The 21,287-nt window shown below is 41.8% G+C and overlaps 1 protein-coding gene across 1 annotated transcript in view; it reads left to right on the top strand.

The window, feature by feature from the left end:
• LATS2 (large tumor suppressor kinase 2) overlaps window positions 1–21,287 on the top strand; it is a 75,741-nt gene that overhangs the window by 9,581 nt on the left and 44,873 nt on the right. The window contains exon 2 of the mRNA XM_044249401.1: window positions 4,525–5,082. Coding sequence (XP_044105336.1) covers window positions 4,741–5,082 — 342 coding nt within the window. The 5' untranslated portion in view covers window positions 4,525–4,740. The remainder of the gene's footprint in view (window positions 1–4,524; window positions 5,083–21,287) is intronic.

Genomic DNA, 21,287 nt, shown 5'->3' with positions numbered 1-21,287 from the left:
TGATCTTACTATGATTTGTGCACCTTAAGAAATACATGTTCAACTTAAATGAAAACAGCCCTCCCCCTGACCTCCCCAAAAGACTGACTTCTTTCCCAGCTTTCAGCAACTTTGTGTTTTTACAGTAAATTCCAGACAGCTTTCAAGCCTTGACCCACCAGGGCCTCTTTCACCTGTGCCTGGCTCCCCTTCTTTCTGCTGATGTGGCTGGGCAGAAGGGACACCCCCCGCATCTTGGGTTGGGCATTCTCAAAGCTCTTTTTTCTTCAGTGTAGACTGTCTCCTGTGACCCTTGCCCTTCCTTAGCTGAGTGCAAAGCAGCTTTGTAGCTTCTCTTCAGTTTGCTAATATCACTTGACGGTAAAATGAGGCTTCTCTTCTGAGTCATGCCAGTTGGGAGGGATGTGAGCTCTCCACTCACTTACCTAACTGCTCCTTCTTGTGGCTGAGGAGAGCTAGGTAGGTAGAGTGTAGCAGAGCTACCTAGCTAGGCGAGTGTTCCGCCTGAGAGCTGGTGGCTCTCACTGATGTCTTTGAGGCTAAACTAAGGCCAGCGTGTCTGGCCACGGTGTAACTAGCTCCTGAAACCCTCCCTCCTCCCTCCCTGGTACTGCTGCCCCTCACCCAGGCTTTCCTCACGCACCTGGTATGTTGCAGTTGTCCCTTGCAGTCCACCTTCCAGTTGGCTTCCAGACTCCTCTTTAAGGACACTTTTGGCCACATCACTCCTTAGCTTAACTGCAGACAATGACTTGCCACCATCTGCAAGGAGTCCAGACAATTAACATGGCCTCGAAGGTCCTGCTGGGACCCTGTACGACACCCACCCTTTCATCCCTCCTCCCTCCGGAACTCTCCTGGAAAAGCCTTTGCCACCCAGATGTAAATGTGAGGGGTGGGGCCTGTTCCTCTGCTCCTTTGCATATGCCTTTCCCCTTGGCTGGAATTCCATTGTTCCTAACATAGATTCAGTTATCTCGACTTTCTCCTTTATTCTCCCACTTGTTAGATGATTTTTCCCCCTCCTCTTGGGCATCTCTTTTCCTTTGAAGCTTTTATTTGGCTACCTCACCCTCCCCTTGCTGAAGGTTGGATTTTGCTTTTATTTGTACTTGCAGTGCCTGAGACTTAGTAGGCTTCTGATGAATGTTTGCAAGGTGGTAGGTGGGTGATAGAGGTAGGGTGAGTACATTTTGATGCAAAGAAACCCTCCCTGATGATTTATTGTGAAGGTAGGATGATTTATGTCTTTTGTATTTCAGTTTTCAAAAAAAGGGGGGGAAAGACCCTAGAGATTAGAAACAAAGTGATTTGTGTAAATTCCCACAGGAAAAGATAGAACTCTTCTGCCTGTTCTCAGACATAGCGAGTCACTCAGGATCCTCCATACGTGCTTGGCAGCTCCTTGAGAATCTCTGTATTTTTGCTGGAATGGGAATTCATGGTTTTAGAAATTTAGGTATTTCAAAACAGATGCTTAGACCACGAAGTCACTGAAAATGAGTGTGGTTGCAATATGCCCCATTTTACACCAATTAAGCAGAGCTCTGGGCTTCTGGCCCCCCGCCAATACTCTGGTCCAGGCCCCAGGGAAATCTCAGCAGTTCTTGGATCTAATTGTTCACTGTCTGCATAGTCTTAAAACAGTCATTTCGGTGACTTTACTGTTTTAGATGTTGTATATTAAAATAGGGATTTCATGTTGAAAAATGTATTTAGTCTGCTTCTTTCTAAATAGAATCTTCCCTGTCATTGAGAACAATAGTTTGAACTTTTTAAGACCTTCCATCTTCCCACCTCTAAGAAAAGAATAGTAATTTTAATGTCATTTCTTCAAATTTACAGTCATATATGATTTGAAATAGATCTATATAAGTAAATTCACATAGAGCTTTTAGAGTATGGCACATAGTGGATACTGGACAAATATTAGCAATCATTTTTCCTTCTACATGACGAAGGCTGTGAAGCAGATTTCCATTTTACAGTTCTGAAATTCCTTACTGAAACAGAAAGTCCAGATCATCCCCTTCGCCCTGTGGTTTTAAAAGACTGCTCTTTTTTAAATTGGTTTTTCTTTGTTCATTAAAATACAAAATGCATCTCCTTTACAGTTTGCTCATTGTTCTGTGGGTAAAAAGGAGTGAAATGAGTGAGGGCAGAAGAGGAGAGACAGGGAGAGAGAGGGGCCGCTAGAGCTTCAGGTGTGAGCCCAGAGGCATTGCCACAGGTCTGTGCTTTTGCCTCCAGTGGGCATCTGTGCTCTGGTGATGACAGCTAATTACACAAATAATAATAACACAAGTAGTAGAAAACATTGTTTACCAAAGAGTTCCAGGTGCTACTGAGCCTGTTCCATGCGTGGTCTTACTCAGTTCACCATTGCCGTCTCACTAAATGGTGTCATCTGTTTCACCCAGGGAGGGTGAGGGAAGTTAAAGGACTTGTCCAAAGTCACCCAGCCACCAAATGAGCTAGATCCTGCTTCCAGGAGAGCTGGCTGCTAAGGGCAGTATCGTGTTGGGCTCCATTTTGTCTTCTGAATGCAAGAACAACAGAGTAGTCAGTGAATTAGGCCTGGGGTAGGTGTAATTCACTATCAAAATATGGCTTTGTTGTCCCTGTTTCTACATGTAGAAGTTGTTTCCATGCCAAAGTCGTAAGTGATCTTTATGAATAACTTACTGAAATAGCCCCTCGTTAGTATGGTCGTAGTGTACCCTGAGAAAGAAATCACTCACATGCTTTTACCAGTCCCTTCATGTAAGTATCAGTTTCTACAATAAAGGTATTTAGGTCACAATGCTGATAAGAACTTGACCACTTTGTAAAAAAAAACAAGGGAGTAGTTACCTTCAGAATCTCATAGCATGTTATGGTAGAACTGCTTTTAGTTGCAATATTAGGACACCTTTAATATGATAAGTTTTGTGGTATCTTCTAGGAGGTTTGGAAGGGCTTTCTAAGGAATAATTTCTTTCTTTTTTTTTTTTTTAAAAGATTTTATTTGACAGACAGAGATCACAAGTAGGGCAGAGGCAGGCAAAGGGGTTGTGTGTGTGGGGGCGTGGGGCAGGCTTCCTGCTGAGCAGAGAGCCTGATGCGGGGCTCCATCCTAGGACCCTGAGATCATGACCTGAGCCGAAGGCAGAGGCTTAACTCACTGAGCCACCCAGGTGCCCCTCTAAGGAATAATTTCTAAAGATATGGAAGGACCACAGGTTTGCGTGGGAGAGTAGGTTAATGAAATCATGGCGATAAGAGACAAAGGTGTGGCTCATGAGTTGAGTGGTTGGTTATTAGGAGGAATAAGCCAGAAATCCAAGACCTCATATAGAAAGTTTAACCCTACACACCCAAGCTGTGAATTTCAAAATGAAATTATATTATAGTGAATTATTTTAAATGAGCTATCAACTTTTAATACTACTGTCTGCTCTGGCCTGAGTTAAATATTTCTAAGTCAGTACGAGCTTGTGGAGATTTACTTCATTGCAGATTACATATTACAGGAAGCATCCTGGCACAGCCCTAGATGTCATGTGTGCCAACCAAAGCTAAATACTTTTTAAAAAAAATCATTTCTGAGAGGTGATATGTTCTTAATCCTTCCAAGTGGAACAAGTGGAATTTTTTTAAGATCATTGTCCGTTTCTGAAAAGTATTATTAACAGTATGTGAAAGCCACAAATGACGATGTTCTTTCTTTTTTTTTTTTTTTCCCAATTTATTTATTTTCAGAAAAACAGTATTCATTATTTTTTCACCACACCCAGTGCTCCATGCAAGCTGTGCCCTCTATAATACCCACCACCTGGTACCCCAACCTCCCACCCCCCCGCCACTTCAAACCCCTCAGACTGTTTTTCAGAGTCCATAATCTCTCATGGTTCACCTCCCCTTCCAATTTACCCAAATTCCCTACTACTCTCTAACGCCCCTTGTCCTCCATGCTATTGGTTATGCTCCACAAATGAGTGAAACCATATGATAATTGACTCTCTCTGCTTGACTGATTTCACTCAGCATAATCTCTTCCAGTCCCGTCCATGTTGCTACAAAAGTTGGATATTCGTCCTTTCTGATGGAGGCATAATACTCCATAGTGTATATGGACCACATCTTCCTTATCCATTCATCCGTTGAAGGGCATCTTGGTTCTTTCCATAGTTTGGCGACTGTGGCCATTGCTGCTATAAACATTGGGGTACAGATGGCCCTTCTTTTCACGACATCTGTGTCTTTGGGGTAAATACCCAGGAGTGCAATTGCAGGGTCGTAGGGAAGCTCTATTTTTAATTTCTTGAGGAATCTCCACACTGTTCTCCAAAGAGGCTGCACCAACTTGCATTCCCACCAACAGTGTAAGAGGGTTCCCCTTTCTCCACATCCTCTCCAACACATGTTGTTTCCTGTTTTGTTAATTTTGGCCATTCTAACTGGTGTAAGGTGATATCTCAATGTGGTTTTAATTTGAATCTCCCTGAGGGCTAATGACGATGTTCTTTCAATTTTCTTTTTCAGATAGCGATGATCTTCAAAATGAAGACTCTGGAAAATTTTAGGTTCTCTATAGGAACTACGGAAGTTGAAGGAAAGAAGATTTTCAAAAGGAAATTGTTTTGAAAGTATGTTTACAACTAACTGATACTGTTGACAGTTGTTTTTTTTTTTCTTTTTTTTAAATAATAAAACACTTTAAGAAAATTGTATTTATGGTAAAAGGAAACTGGACTAACAATGAGGCCAAAGACTTTTCCTGCCACAACTTATTCTGGAAATAGCCGCCAGCGACTGCAGGAGATTCGAGAGGGCTTAAAGCAGCCGTCCAAGTCTTCCACTCAGGGGCTGCCTGTGGGACCAAACAGTGATGCTTCCCTGGCCACCAAAGTCGTGGGGGGCAAGGATGCTGCCAGGCAACAGCAACAGATGAGAGCTACCCCAAAGTTCGGACCTTATCAGAAAGCTTTGAGAGAAATCCGATACTCCCTGTTGCCTTTTGCTAATGAATCCAGCACTTCCGCAGCAGCAGAAGTAAACCGACAGATGCTGCAGGAACTGGTGAACGCGGGATGTGACCAGGTGGGTGTAACCTCCCCAGGCTCCTGCCCTGGCATTTAACAGTAAGTAGTCCCACACGCAATGTGCAGGGGAGACAGCCAAGGATCCTGTGCTTGCACTTGAAGGCTCTGAATTGCTTCCGAAGTGAAGTGTATCTGGGTCAAAACCAGAGGCCCTTCTGGTGTGCCATTGCATATTTTTCATCTTCTCCCCAGAATGGTCTTTTTGGCTACTTTTCCTTTACAGTCAAAATCTAGACATTTCCGAACTCTACTGAAATTGTACCATGTGTCTTTTCTGTTCTGTCCTTGTGAAGTTGAGAAGGGCTATCACACTTAGCCCTTTCTTTGTGGTTTATTTGGGCTTATTCTGAGCTGTGATGGGGAAGATAGTGGCTTCCCTTGTTTTTAGTTTGTGCATTCGTTTAACTTAGTTAAGGGAAAGGTTGATTAACATGATTTGGCTCTTCTTAGACTCTTTTTTCTCCTATTTTGAAAAACAGTATGTATACTGTTATAGGAGACATAACTATGTTAAGGAAATGATCAAGCAACGTAATCTGACTTCTCAGTTGCTTTCAAGATAAGGGACACATTAACGGAGGTGACAATGATAATATATAAATACACAACTTTTCGCTATACATTTGTGATGCTGTGGGGACTCACATAGCCATGTAAAACCCAGGTTGAGGGGTTGGACCATGTAAAATGGAACTGGTGTCCAACCACATAAAAATGCATTTAGTAAAATCGAACTGGTAAAAATGTAATTGTCTTACAAAAGGACTTTGAGAGTTAATGCTGTGTTACCATCTGTCATCTTAAAAGTCTCAGTTGCATGAAAATGGAATTAAGCTAGGTATTTTTGTTCCTTGGAAAATTAGTAAGATTTCATGCTCAAAGCACATCAAGATGGCTTGAGCACTTGTAGTTTCTTAGGAAGAACCTAATTACCTACTCCTGGCCTCACAGTCACAGGAAAAGGCTAACAATACCCTCTTTTATTTTCAAAAGCTATCTCAACCTTCTTGTTGTAGTTGATTACCATAGAATTTAACTAGAGAATTTATATTTCTCAGATGATACATTTGTGAAACTAATCGTGCTATTTTGCAGGGCACTGCCTTGACACTTTGGGATATACTGGAATTAACTTGTGTGAAGCAAGCATTGTTGTGTTGAGAGTTGCTTTTCTAAAGCATAGGATCATGAATAATGTGGTGCAGAGTGTTTTAGCAGTGGAAGCTGACAGCAGAGGCATGACCTTTCTCATTGTGAAAATATGAAGTTAAATACGCTGCCAAGTGCTATCCCTTGACAAACAGAACTTGATGGTTTTGAAAGTAGGAAGGAGCAGTCTGGGGGAAATACTAGAGTAAGACTGCAGAGACTTGAAAACCAACAGCAAAGCCTAAAATCTTCTATAAATCACTTGCAAACAAAAGAGGTAATCAGAGCAGGGTGTTCTTTGCAGTTGTGTTTCAGCTGTGATAAAAAGAAACAAGTGAAGCAAATAATCCAAAATACAGGTGGGATCTCATTATAGTGAAATCCATTAGTGATAATTACGGTGCAAGAAATAATGAAGCTGGTGCTGTATCCAAGAGAGTAAAATACAAATACAGTAAAATTAAGGATCATGATACCAGTGAAGTTCCCATCAACATTTAATTTATGTTAATTGATAGCAGGAAGGACTTCATTTGTCATACCTAATGCTCCTGAAGTGATTCAGTTGCTTTGGTGTATAGTGTTACTTTATAAAGCAAAAACCTCTGCCTTCAGCCTGACCCTCCAGTTTGGGTCTGTATACAGGGTGCATTTGCTTTCAGAGAATCCTGGTCAGAACGTCATTATGAGAACCTGAATAATGGAAGTGGAAATGATTAATCAATAGTACCTCTAGAGTTGTGTGGGTCTTCAATAAAGCAGATTATCAGATCCAGTATAATAGGTACAGAGTACCTAGTGTTGCAACTTTTCAGTTTCCTTTGTCTCCTCTTCTATTGCCTTTTAATTTAGCTTCAGTTTTATTCTCTTGTACTTTGTCGTTCTTTTTTTTTTTTTTAAGATTTTATTTATTTATTTGACAGAGAGAGAGATCACAAGTAGGCAGAGAAGCAGGCAGAGAGAGTGGGAGAAGCAGGCTCCCTGTGGAGCAGAGAGCCCGATGCAGGGCTCAATCCCAGGACCCCGAGATCATGACCTGGGCCGAAGGCAGAGGCTTTAACCCACTGAGCCTCGAAGGCACCCACACTGTGTCATTCTTAACCCTAATATTAATCAGAATGGTAGCAAACTCCATGTTTTCTCAAGGTCTTACCAGTGATAGACTTTTGTATGCTCTATTTTATCCATTGCATATACATGTTTATACATTTTTTCCCACTTTATTTGACCTGAGGCTTACTGAAAATATTTACTTGAATGTTTATGAGTGTTTTCTTTTAAACTTTTTATTAGAATAAAATTTACATAAGAGGGTGCCTGGGTGGGTCAGTTGGTAGAGTGACTGCCTTCGGCTCAGGTCACGATCCTGGAGTCCCAGTATTGAGTCCTACATCCAGCTCCCTGATCTGCAGGGAGTCTGCTTCTCCCTCTGACCCTCCTCCTGTCTCATGCTCTCTCTCTCTCAAATAATAAATAAATCTACATAAAATAAAATTTCCATAAGAATAGTATATGATAGGATCCTAAGTGGACAGCTCAGTGAACTTCACCCAGTGAATCACACCCATGTAACTAGGATGGATGGGTGTTTTTTTTTTTTAAGATTTTATTTATTTATTTGACAGAGATGACAAGTAGGCAGAGAGAGGCAGAGAGAGGAAGGAAGCAGGCTCGCTGCTGAGCAGAGAGCACAAAGTGGGGCTTGATCCCAGGACCCTGGGATCACGACCTAAGCCAAAGGCAGAGGCTTAACCCACTGAACCACACAGGCTATTTTTTAATTATTTTTTAAATTTTTTAAAATTATTTTTTATTTATTTTATTTTATTTTTATTTATTTATTTTTAAAGATTTTATTGATTTATTTGTCAGAGAGATAGAGAGAGTTCAGGCAGGCAGAGGCAGAGGGAGAAGCAGGCTCCCCATAGAGCAAGGAGCCTGATACGGGACTCGATCCCTAGATGCTGGGATCATGACCTGAGCTGAAGGCAGTCGCTTAACCGACTGAGCCACCCAGGCATCCCTTATTATTTTTTTAAATTTAAGTAATCTCTATACCCAACGTGGGGCTTGAACTCAACACTCTGATTTCAGGAGTTGCATGCCTTGCCAACTGAGCCAGCCAGGCACCCCTGGTGTGTGTGTGTGTATATATATATATGTGTGTGTGTGTGTGTGTTTTAAGATTCACTTACTTATTTTTAGACAGCATGTGCATGAGAGAGAGCACAGAAGGGAGGGGCAAATGTCGAGGGAGAGAATCTCCAGCGGACTCCCACTGAGCGTGAAGCCAACTCAGGGCTCAGTCTCACAGTCATGAGCTGAGCTGAAACCAAGAGTATGACACTCACCTGACTGAGCCAGCCAGGCGCTCCAGCCCCCACCGGGGTATATTTTTAATTACTATATTTTTAATGTAAATTTCTAGGAAAAGTAAAAGACTATTTTCTGTGTAGTGATATAGTGTAAGTGTCAAATGATGCAGCATCTAAAATATTTTCACATATATTTTACTAAAGACTTAGTGAAAATTTCTACAGGAAAAAAAAGGCCAGTGGATTAATAATCCTTATGGAAGGAGCTATTCTTTAAACACAGATTAAAGGACTTGAAAGGATAAGTGTTTTGGTTATGAGTGTCATTTTTTATCATTTGGATACTCTTCATACTGACATAGGTAATAATTTAAATTTAGCTTTTACTTTATCTTATAAAACTTAGTTTCACTTTTTCTCTTAGTGGTTTCAAGTGATCATATTACCAGGTTTTCCCTCTTTTTCTTCCTGACAAAGTTTTAAAAACTATTAATTAGGGGTGCATGGGTGGCTTTTTTGGTTAAGTGTTTGTTTTGGTACAGGTCATAATCTCAGAGTCCTGGGGTCAAGTCCCACATCGGGCTCCCTGCTCAGCAGGGAATCTGCTTCTCTCTTTTCTGCTCTCCCTGCTCGTGCTCTCTCTCTCTGCCAAATAAATAAATAAACATGCTAAAAAAAACCCCATTAATTTGATTTTGCGATGACATTGTCTGCTTCTTGAAAGCATATGACTTGAGTCCTCTCACTGAATTGCATTGGGTTAACAGGTGTAAGGGTGCTGTTGGTACAGGCTCACCATACTTGGGACTTCTCAGGGTGCAGGGATGGCTGGCTGGCATAGGGGTCTAGAGATGGCAAGGGTCCTATTCGGCAGTACCTCCTGTAGTCTTCAGAATAGCTAAGCATTTTATCACTTTGTGCCTCTTAGAGGCCGACTTAGGTGAGAACTGCCTTTCAGATGTGAATACTGAGACATGTTTTTTGCTTCTCTTGAGGAATTAGCATGTGCTGTTTCTCTTTGGACAACCCATATCCTGACCTTCATGAGGCTCCCTCATTGATCTGCTGTGAGAGGTGCCAAATCTGTGGCAGCTTTAAGACTTATTAGGGCTCTGGCCTGTCATAGCTACATTCTTTCAGTCCTGTGTTAGCATAATTTTCCTAATCCTGACTTAATCCAGTTTTTCCTCACCTTATTGTGAATGTTTAAATGACTTAAATCATTATTGGAGTGAAGGTAGGAAGAAATGTAAACAAACAAATTGATTTATTACACCAAATTTGGCCTAAGGAAAAAGCTGATGTTCAGGATGTATATTCAGAGGCATGCTTCCTGAGAATAATGGTCAGAACAACAAATAAATTTAAGGTAGTCTTGTTAATGGGAAAGGGAGTGAATTTCTTGGCATTCTCAAATCAAAAAGTACAGAAAAATCAAGTTTCTCAACCCATCTTACAAGTTATTTTTCAACCCAGGTCCTTTTGCCAAAGGAAATAGCACTGCAGAGAGGTGAGGCCTGCTGGGGCCTGTGAATCTCACAGAGGAAGGACAGACCCTGGTGTTGGCAGCAACCTCTTGTGCCAAGTACTGTTCGAATAAGCACTTGCACCCGTAGCCTCATTATTGAAACTACACAGAAAGCATTTGAGATGGATTCCAGTCCTTACCTTGCAGAGGAAACTATGGCTTGGGTGGTCAGGCAGGTGACTCAAGCTCTCCTCTGCACGCCCCTTCCCCCAACCCCCAGGTCTTGACTTTGCGTCTTCAGTAAGGGTTAGACCTACTTGTTACACATACTTGAGAGGAAAGACTTCAGTGCTCCCTTAATGGGCCATGCAGATCTCTGTCTTTAACTTGCATCGTGTGGGTTGCTGGCCAGTTTCTGTGTTTGCTGATGTACACCCCGTCCTGGTGGGATTTTCTTCTCTGCGAGTTGGTCTTCTCCTTTCCCTCATGTCCTCTCGCTTGCATGGGTGGGTGGCACTTGCTCAGCACTTCCAGTCCCCAGGCCCCCTCCCCACAGGCCCTGCCTGGTCCTTTCCAGGGGTGTCCCACCCACTCCTCCCCTGTGCACCTATCCCAGATGCATGGCACGGTCTCCTCCTGCTTGCACCTCTGCTTCATTTGTTCAGGGGGCTTCTTCAAACATTATTCTGTTGGCTGGCAGTGTCGGCATCCATCTTCCCCGGCGTGGATTTGGGCACCTGTTATGGTTCGACTCCTTCTTTGTTACTGCAGGGTCTTGATTCTTACACCTGGATTTGAACTGTTCCTCTTCAGCCTTCCATTGTTCCATATGTCTAGGGCACTGGACCCTTGAGGCCAGCCGTGTGTGGACAGGTGGTCGTGCTGTCATCGCACTTGCCCCGTGGTACGCAGGCCTTCTGGTGCTATGTCCACAGTGTGTCCAGGTGTGTCCTCATGAGTGCAGGGCCCTGGGTGTGGCTCACCTGCTGTGTGCACAGTGGGGATTTGCACACCCGCTGTGCGTGCCCCTGGAAAACTTTGCCCAGGCGGTTCCCTGCGCTGGCCCACATACATGCCACTGCTGATTTATCAGACTTTAGGAAAGAGACAGCACAAAGCCTCTTTGTATGTTTAGCTCAAGCATTTGGCATTATCAGGAAAGCTCTAGACAGTGACCTAGAGAAATGTTAACCCTGAAGTGCTGTTCCTTTAACCTGGTGTCAGGATCCTGCCTCAGGATTCATTCCTGGAATACAGGTAGTTTGCTAATGAAAAAAAGTAGAAAAGGTTAGATAACCAGTACATTTCCTCCTCCTCCCTTATTCTGGAAAGGGAACGACTTTTCAGTATTACCGAACACTGGGTATTGCCCTGAAATATTCATAAGAGGAGAAGGAAAAAAGAAACACTTAAGTTTAGGAATGCCAGTAATGTAACAGGAAACTGTATTACAATGGCTTTTGGGTGTAGCAGTTCCTTGTCTACCCCCGCCCCACCCCCACCTTTTTTTTTTTTTTTTTTTTAGCTTTTCAAATTAAATCTGGCCTTGCCAAAAGATAAAATGTATACTTTGTTAAAGTAGTGTATTTAAAATTAATTTGTAAAGACACAGTCAAATCATACCTTTGTGTCATACCCTCCCCCCACCCTACGGCTCCCTTGTAGTTATCAAAGGAATATGTGTTCATTGTGTAAGTTTGCAAAATTTAGAAACGTATAAAAAAATAAAAATTGCCTATAATTCTGTCAGCTCAAATGAGACCACTCTGAACTTCTAGTATAAAAGTGGCCAGATTTTTTTCTAATTAAAGGAAATTAAGGAAAGTGAGGAGAGCTGTGCCAGGTAACAGGTAGAAAAGGCAGAATATGGGGTATGATCCCACCTCTTCCTTTATAAAAAAATATACATGTATAATATGGCCCTTCTCACTCTCCTTATCTAACATCAAGACCAATCAGTTCTCTTCCAGTGCACTTCTGAGTCCTGGTCCCCCCACCCACCAAGCCTCTACCTTTGCTCACTGACATTGCCCTTCCTCCTGGCTCCTCTCCTATGTTCCCTGCATAGAACATTCTGAGTGATCATTCTAAAAAGGAAAAGATCCTGTGATTTCCTTCTGGAAACCTTTCCACTGCACTTGGATGAAGCTCCTGACCTGAAGGCAAGGCCCATCCCACAGCCTCAGGTGGCATCCCTTTTCCGGCAGTTGGTGCTCTGACCCTACCTTCTTGACTGCCTTTCCTCTTCTCAGCACTGGCCCTTTCTTGCCTGGATAATGGCTACTCTTCTTGGAAGGCTTGTCTTGCTCTCCTGGATTCAGAAAAGCATTTTCTGACCACATGTAGTCTAGACCACATGCCTCTGTTTTATTCTCTCTCATAGAAATGTCCTTTCATAGCATTTATCAGAATTTGTTACTAAGTGTTTAGTTGTGTATTTCTTATGATATCCATTTCTCTCTTTAGATTTAATCCCCATTAGGGCAGTAGCTTTGTTCTGGTTATCGTTCTCTAGTACCTAAAACTTTGCAAATTCTCAAAATTCTCAAAAACATCTGATATATGAATGAAGGGATAAATGTTTTGCTATATACATTTTCATTTTTAATGCCTATATTGTATTCCATTGTTCAAATAGTAGTTCTTTTTTTTTTTTTTTTAAGACTTTATTTATTTATTTGACAGAGAGAGATTACAAGCAGGCAGAGAGGCAGGCAGAGAGAGAGAGAGAGGGAAGCAGGCTCCCCGCGGAGCAGAGAGCCTGATGCGGGACTTGATCCTAGGACCCCGAGATCATGACCTGAGCCGAAGGCAGCGGCTTAACCCACTGAGCCACCCAGGCACCCCCAAATAGCAGTTCTATAACTTATTATACATATTATATGTAACTGGCGTTAAGAGGTAAACTGAAGCACATTTTAAAGTTTATCTGAGCAAAAATGATTCCAAACCAGAAGTGATTAGGAGCAGTCTACTGAAAGTTGCTCAGGGAAAGACTTTCAGAGAACAGAGGCAGAAGCAAAGCAAGAAAATGATTCCAGTGTCTATACCTTAAGCGGTTACCTTATTTGGGAAAGCCTGGGTAGCTGCTTATGATTGGTTGTCCTTAGGTTTTGATTTTTAGCCTCCAGGCATTACAGACTTAGATTTGGTTTGTGTACATAGGCATTAGATCTTAGAATCACCTCAGTCTGATGGCTTTCTTGTTTAATTAAATACTGTGATGAACATCCCTCTACATCTTTATAGATATCACTGATTTACTTAGAATAAATTTTAGAAATGGAATTACTAAGACAAACGATAAGAGCATTTTTACAGTTTTAATTCGCCAAGTTTCTTTCGAAAATTTTAAAATTGCCTCTATATTTCCAACCCTGCCAACAATGAATACTGCTACTATGAAACAACACATCTGTTTGTCACTTTGGTAGTTTGTTCTGTATTCTTAATTGTGGCAATAAGTATGTGGTAGTAAAAACGTGGTGATAGTTGTTCAGTTTTAAGTAGCAGGAAACTCATATTTTGAGGGGAGCTCTAAGTGTCTGAGACTGGATCCATTTTCCTCTTAAAATGCAATGCAAAGTCTAGTACATCAAGACCAAAATGCATCTTCTGAGGAACGTCTTTTCTCTCCTCCCTGAGTGGTTTACATTTGTGCCTGGTGCATCTCTGGGCCAACACAGGATTTTGCAGTCCTAGAGGATTTACAGGAGAGTCATTGGCAGACAGGTAGGCAAGGCCTGCCCTTTGGGGAGGACAAGCCATAATAGCCCCAGCAGCAGCACTGTCCAGACATTCAGCTTGCTTTGTTCCCTAGAATATTTGGTGTGCAGAACAGAGCGCCCTGGCTGGTGTTTAGGAATGATGGGTTACGAGTTGCTGAGGTGTTGGTTCTGGCTGCCCTTGGGAAGCCAGCTCTGGCCTCCTCTTTGAGCAACCTTATGCCTTAATCCAAACATGCAGTACAACTATTGACATTTTCTGTATGTGCCATAATGTCGAAAATATTGGAGATCACAAATATTGTTTATTTAATACCTATTATTCACACTGAGCAGTTTTCTACCTAAATGATTATTTGCTCTTATATATATGGTTGTGGCCACGCGATGCCTCATGCTAGCCTCATAGGTGGTTAATGAACATTTTTAATATATTCTATAGTGTAGTGCTTTCCCCCTTAGAAGTGCTGCATAGGCAGATACTGTAAGTGCTAGAGAAGGTTTTGGAACAATTATTTGTTCCTCCTTTTCTTGCACCCAGTGATTTTCCAACCTGGGACGTGTTGGAAAAATACTGCCACTGAAGCCAGCACCAGCGATTGAATTCATTTGGTGAGGAGTGGGCCCTGGGTACGAGCCCTTCCTAACAAGTCCCGGATGGTGACTGAGGGGCAACCAGGGACCTCCGCTCTGCTCTGAACTTGATAGAGTTGGCTCTGAGAAGTGCCTCTAAGATCTGAGCCTTATGTTTGCCTGCAGTTTCTTTCAGGGCTCCTTATACTGTTTCTGTCATTGCCAACCCATTTATGGATGTAAAGAGAATTGAAATACCCAACAAGGACATTGAGGGGTTTTTTGGTCCTTTATTTATTTTTTAAATTTTATTTATTTATTTGAGTGAGAGCACACAAGCAGAGGGAGTGGTGGGCAGAGGCAGAAGCAGGCTCCCCGATGAGCAGGGAGCCCAACGTGAGGCTGATCTCAGGTTTCTGGGATCATGACCTGAGCCAAAGACAGACACTGAACCAACTGAGCCACCCGGTGTGCCTACCTTTTATGTCCTTTAACAACAATCTCTTTTAAGCTACTCATAATACAGTTGTTATAAATTTCAAACTTAACAACAAAAAAGCCACCTCCATTATTATAGTCACTACCCAGCTGCTTCTTATTTTGGCATTAAAATTCAGTTACCGGAAGCTCATGGTTCTCAAGTTTAATGTAAAATGAGTTTATCATGTAATTTTTTATATTATGATTTACTCATCTTGGATTTCTTTATTGTTTTTTTTAAAAATTTTATTTTACTTAAATTCAGTTAATTAACATATAGTATAAAGAACCTAGATGTCCATCAATAGATGAATAAAGAAGCTGTGGTATATATATTCAAAGGAATACTATGCAGCCATCAAAAGAAATGAAATCTTGCCATTTGCAACAACGTGGATGGAACTAGAGGATATTATGCTGAGCGAAATAAGTCAATCAGAGAAAGATAATTATATGATCTCCCTGATATGAGGAATTTGAGAGGCAAGGTGGGGTGTTTGGGGGTAGGAAGGAAAAAATGAAAAAAGATGAGATCAGAGGGAGACAAACCATAAGAGAATCTCACAAAACAAACGTAGGGTTGCCAGGGGGAGGGAGGTTGGGAGAGGTTGGTTAGGTTATGGACACAGGGCAGGGTATGTGCTATGGTGAGTGCTATAAAGTGTGTAAGCCTGACGATTCACAGACCTGTATCGCTGGGGCTAATAATATACTATATGTTAATTTAACATATAGTATATTATTAGTTTCAGAGGTAGAGTTCAGTGATTCATCAGTTGCAGATAACACCCAGTGCTCATCACATCACATGCTCTCCTAAATGCCCATCACCCAGTTACCCCATCCCTCCACCTACCACTCCTCCAGAAACCTTCAGTTTGTTTCCTAGAGTTTAGAGTTTCTTATGGTTTGTCTGCCTCTCTGATTTCATCTTATTTTATCTTTCTCTCCCTTCCCCTGTGATCCTTTGTTTTGTTTCTTAAATTCTGCATGAGTGAAATCATATGATAGTTCTCTTTCTCTGCTTGACTTATTTCACTTAGCGTAATACCTCTAGTACCGTCCACATCACTACAGATGGTAAGATTTCATTTTTTTGATGACTGAGTAATATTCCATTGTGTATGTATACCACATTTTTAAAAAAAGATTTTATTTATTAGAAAGAGAGACACAGCAAGAGAAGGAACACAAACAGGAGAAATACCACATCTTTATCCATTCATCTGCTGATGGACATCTGGGCTCTTTCCGTAGTTTGGCTATTGTGGACATTATTGCTATAAACTTGGTTGTGCATGTGCCCCTTTGAATCACTATGTTTGTATTCCTTGGGTAAATACCTAGTAGTGTAACTGCTGGGTTGTAGGGTAGCTCTATTTTTACTTTTTGAGAAACCTCCACCAACAGTTTAAGAGGATTCCCCTTTGTCCACATCCTCACCAACATCTTTTGTTTCCTGACTTGTTAATTTTAGCCGTTCTGACTGGTGTGAGGTGGTATCTCTTTGTGTTTCTTTGTTTCTGTTTTTTTAAGATTTAATTTTATTTATTTATTTTTTTTTTTTTAAAGATTTTATTTATTTATTTGACAGAGAGAAATCACAAGTAGATGGAGAGGCAGGCAGAGAGAGTGGGAAGCAGGCTCCCCACTGAGCAGAGAGCCCGATGCGGGACTCGATCCCAGGACCCTGAGATCATGACCTGAGCCGAAGGCAGCGGCTTAACCCACTGAGCCACCCATTTGACAGAGAGAGAGAGAGAGAGAGAGATTGAGAGTGCACACACAAGCAGGGAGAAGGGCAGAGAGGGAGAAGCAGGCTTCCCGCTGAGCAGGGAGCCTGATGTGGGACTCAATCCCAGCAGCCTTGGGTTTATGCCCTGCGCTAAAGGCAGACACTTAACCAACTGAGCCACCCAGGCGCCCCCTCATTGTGGTTTTGATTTGTATTTCCTCTTTCTTGTCTTTAGTCTTTGGAAAGGAAACATTTTTCATAATTGTATTTTTCAAATTTGTGATATATATATATAATTGACTTTCAGTGCAAAAATTTGAATTTTTATAAGTGTACTTGCTCTTTTTCCTGGAGTTGTGGAAAACCATAGGAAATTTCTCTTCCCTTTGTACCATTCTCCCATGTCCTCACCCTTACCCTGACCATCTAGCATAGTCCTGAATAAATAGTGAATGCTCAATAGATATCCCCAGCAGTTAGAATCAGATGGACTGTATTCCATTCTGACTGAAGTTGCTCTGAGTATGATTTGGGAATTGAATTAAGCTGCTGGTGACAGATTCCCGGCTACAGAGCTTAGTATGCATAGGTGGCCTAACAAAGGAAGGCTGGAGTTCGGCAGGATGTGGCCTGCATGGTGGTTCTGCAGTGTCATCAAGGCCCTGGGCTCCTCCTCTCTGTCAGTTCTGGCCTCCTTAATAAGAGGCTTCCGTTTCCAGGCGCCCAAGGTGGCACCTCTCTGAGAGTCAACAGTTTGTACAAGAAGCAGGAATATGGCAGCAGAAATGCTTCTCTACCTCACAGGCCCAAACGTTGTCACTTAGTCACCAGAGGTTAAAGCAGAACTGTGTACTTTAGCTGCGAATATGGCTGCCACGATAGAACTGGCCTTCTGTTAGTAAGGAAGACTAGATTTCACTAAGTCAGAAAGTAGATTTCATTAAGGAGCCAGAGCATGACCACATGTTATACTGGCTGTCACCATGGGCTACTAGTCTGCCTTTCTGAGCCTCATGATCCTTCATCTATACCCTGGGGGTAACAATTACTCCTACCCTATGGGTTGTGTTGCAGCCCAGAAAGAATGTAAAGTGACCTGTCTTTGACTCTAATCTCTACTTTGGTCATTATATTAAGGCGTACTTTCCCCAGTACCTATTTCTTCTCCTGCAGAGCTTTCACATCTCCGTATCTTTTCAGTGCTAACACCCTGCTCTATACCTGGATTCTTCTAAGTAGTCTCCCTGACCCAGTATTTCTGCCAGTGTACTTTTCCTGAAAGATGACAGTCAGCCACTCCCTTGTATCCACTCCCCTCCTCTTCCTACCATGTGATCTCCACTTACCAAACTTGATTATTTCTCTCATTTCCAGCCCAGCTTGCTTGCCCCAGCTGTGTTTGCCTCTTTACACACCAGCTACTACCAAGCTGTGTGACTTTCTCCCACACTGGCTTTACTCATGCTGTTTACGCTACCTGGAATGCACTTCCCACCAGCCCAGCCATGCGCTGCCCACTCAAGTCCCACTTCTTCCATGATTCATCTTTGTGGCCTTTTCCAGCTATTCATTTCTGCACATGTGGGGGTTCTCCCTTTCTTGAATTCCCATTTTTTTATTGGTACCATCCAGAGTGCTCTGGTAGGTCTATATCGGGTCTTAGGGATTATCTAGGCCACATGGCTCTTTACACAGTTAAATTAACTGAGACCCAGAGAGGTAATGTGGTCAGTTTAAGACTATACAGCAAATGAAGGACAGACCCAGAGGTACAAGCCTCTCAGTTTCACCCATGAAACGTGAAAGAGAAAGAAAGAGAAATAGTCATCACCCTACCATTTATGAAAGTGAGATATTTCCACATAGTAGAATTGGTCCAGGGGTAATTATTGTTATTTGGCCATTTTTATTTCCTTTATTGTTGCTTTGATTAACTTTTTTTTTTTTTAAAGATTTAATTTATTTATTTGTCATAGAGAGAGAAGCGAGAGCAAGCACAGGCAGACAGAGTGGCAGGCAGAGGCAGAGGGAGAAGCAGGCTCCCTGCCAAGCAAGGAGCCCGATGCGGGACTCGATCCCAGGACGCTGGGATCATGACCTGAGCCGAAGGCAGCCGCTTAACCAACTGAGCCACCCAGGTGTCCCGCTTTGATTAACTTTTTATTTTGGAAAAAATTTAAAAGTACAATAGCATCTCTCTAGTAATTTTAGAATAAGCATTTAATTCAAATATAACATCTAGAATTTTTTAAAAAATTTATTTATTTATTTATTTGACAGAAAGAGAAAGATCACAAGTAGGCAGAGAGGCAGGCAGAGAGAAAGGGGGATGCAGGCTCCCTGCCAAGCAGAGAGCCTGATGCAGGGCTCGATCCCAGGACCCTGAGTTCACGACTCGAGCTGAAGTCAGAGGCTTACTTAACCCACTGAGCCACCCAGGTGCCCCAACATCTAGAATATTTTGAAAACAAATACTAGACATCATTTCATTCATCATTGATATACTCATATATTTAAACATATCTGCAAAAGGCAGAAAAAATAAAAACCACGTAGAATAGGAACATAATCACAATACTGTTATCACACATTCAACAGAATAAACATTTTTTTTCAAGATTTTATTTATTGATTTGACAGACAGAGATCACAAGCAGGCAGAGAAGCAGGCAGAGAGAGAGGAGGAAGCAGGCTCAATCCCAGGACCCTGGCATCAGGGATGGAAGGCAGAGGGCTTTAACCCACAGAGGCTTTAACCCACTGGGCCATCCACTGGGCCATCCAGGTGCCCCAACATTTTAAATTTAATATAATTTTTATGGCTACATGGTTAATATTTTAGAACTGCTTATTAATGAAATTAATATTCCTGAGAGGGCACCTGGGTGGCTCGGTGGGTTAAGCCACTGCCTTCGGCTCGGGTCATGATCTCAGGGTCCTGGGATCGAGTCCCACATCGGGCTCTCTGCTCAGCAGGGAGCCTGCTTCCCTCTCTCTCTGCCTGCCTCTCCATCTGCTTGTGATTTCTCTCTGTCAAATAAATAAATAAAATCTTTAAAAAAAAAAATATTCCTGAGAAATTACTATGTGAATATCACTTAATCCTCCCAACAAGCCCACAGCAAGATTCTATTATTGTCAACATTTACAGATGAAAAAACTGGATCACAGTTTTTACACAAGGTAAATAATATGCCTACTAAGTAATGAAACCAGGAATCAAAAATCCAGATCTGGCTGTTCTTGTTTTATATCCTGAATTCTTTTCCCTCAACACTTACATACATAGCATCTCTTTATATCAGTAAAACCATTAAAACATTTACATGCTATCATGGGAGTCTGCCAGAATTTAGCAATTCCTAGGTTTTTTGGGTTTTTTTTTAATGTTTTGGTTTTTTGTTTTTTAAGATTTTATATATTTCTGGGTGCCTGGGTTGCTCAGTGGGTTAAAGCCTCTGCTTTCGGCTCGGGTCATGATCCCAGGGTCCTGGGATCGAACCCCACATCAGGCTCTACTCGACGGTGAGCCTGCTTCCCATCCCCCTCTCTCTGCCCGCCTCTCTGCCTACTTGTGATCTTTATCTGTCAAATAAATAAAATCTTAAAAAAAGAAAAAGCTTTTATATATTTCTTTGACAGACAGCAAGAGAGGGAACACAAGCAGGGTGATTAGGAGCAGGGAGAATTAGGCTCCCCACCAAGGTGGGAGCCCAATGTGGGGCTCGATCCCAGGACCCCAGGATCATGACCTGAGCCAAAGGCAGATGCTTAAGAATGGAGCCACCCAAGTGCCCCATTTCCCCTGTTTTTGGACAATGAAATTGTTTCAAGTTTTTACTATTATAAATGATGCTACAGTGAGCATGTTTATTTGTAAATTTTAAAAGACATCTCTACGGCTTTCCTTAGGTTAGATTTTTTTAAGTGAAATTACTCCAGGAGCTTACTTATATAATTGTTTCATGCAAGTTGGTTTTGCCTAGAGGTTGAGTAAATTCAGTAGTAGTAAATGACTGGCAGAACCAGGAGTAAACCCACATGTTTGCAGCCCTTCTTTGAGCACATGTTGCTTGAGTGTCTATAAGGTGTTATGCACGAAGTTTGCGTATCCCTCTCCTTCTGCCTCCTCCCCACCACATGTTTGTACACATTCTCTCTCTCTCTCTCTCTAATAAATGAATAAAATCTTTTTAAAAAAAGGAAAGAAAAAAGCACAGAGGAAACAAAGGACCAATTTCAGGAATGAATGGCTACTGCTGTGGGTCCTAAAGACATTAAAAATTGTAAGGGAATATATAACCAATAAATTTATGATCCAATAAATGTGGCTTAGATGAAATGGATAGACAAATTTGTTGGAAGACAAAAAACTACCAAAATTAACACAAAGAAATAGAAAAATCTGAATAGCCCAACTTCTATTCAATTCATAATTAAAATCCTTCCTACAAAGAGAACTATAGGTTCACATGCTTCACTGGTGCAGTCTATCAAACAGTTAAAGAAGAAGTAATAGTGATGCTAGCCAAACTCTTTCACAAAATAAAGGAGTAGGGAGTGGTTCCCAGCTAATCTCATGAGACCAGTGTTGCTCTGGTATCAAGACTTGACGAAGCCATTATAAGAAAACTACAGACCAATATTTCCAGTTTCTTTTGTAAATGCTATATAAAGGCAAACATTCTAACCAAAGTATTAGCAAATGCCATTCAGTGAAAATACATTAAGGACAAATGAGATTTATCCCAGACATGC

Source organism: Neovison vison, chromosome 5, assembly GCF_020171115.1.
Source record: "Neovison vison isolate M4711 chromosome 5, ASM_NN_V1, whole genome shotgun sequence".
Classification (NCBI taxonomy): domain Eukaryota; kingdom Metazoa; phylum Chordata; class Mammalia; order Carnivora; family Mustelidae; genus Neogale; species Neogale vison.
This window is presented reverse-complemented; position numbering and strand designations above follow the sequence as displayed.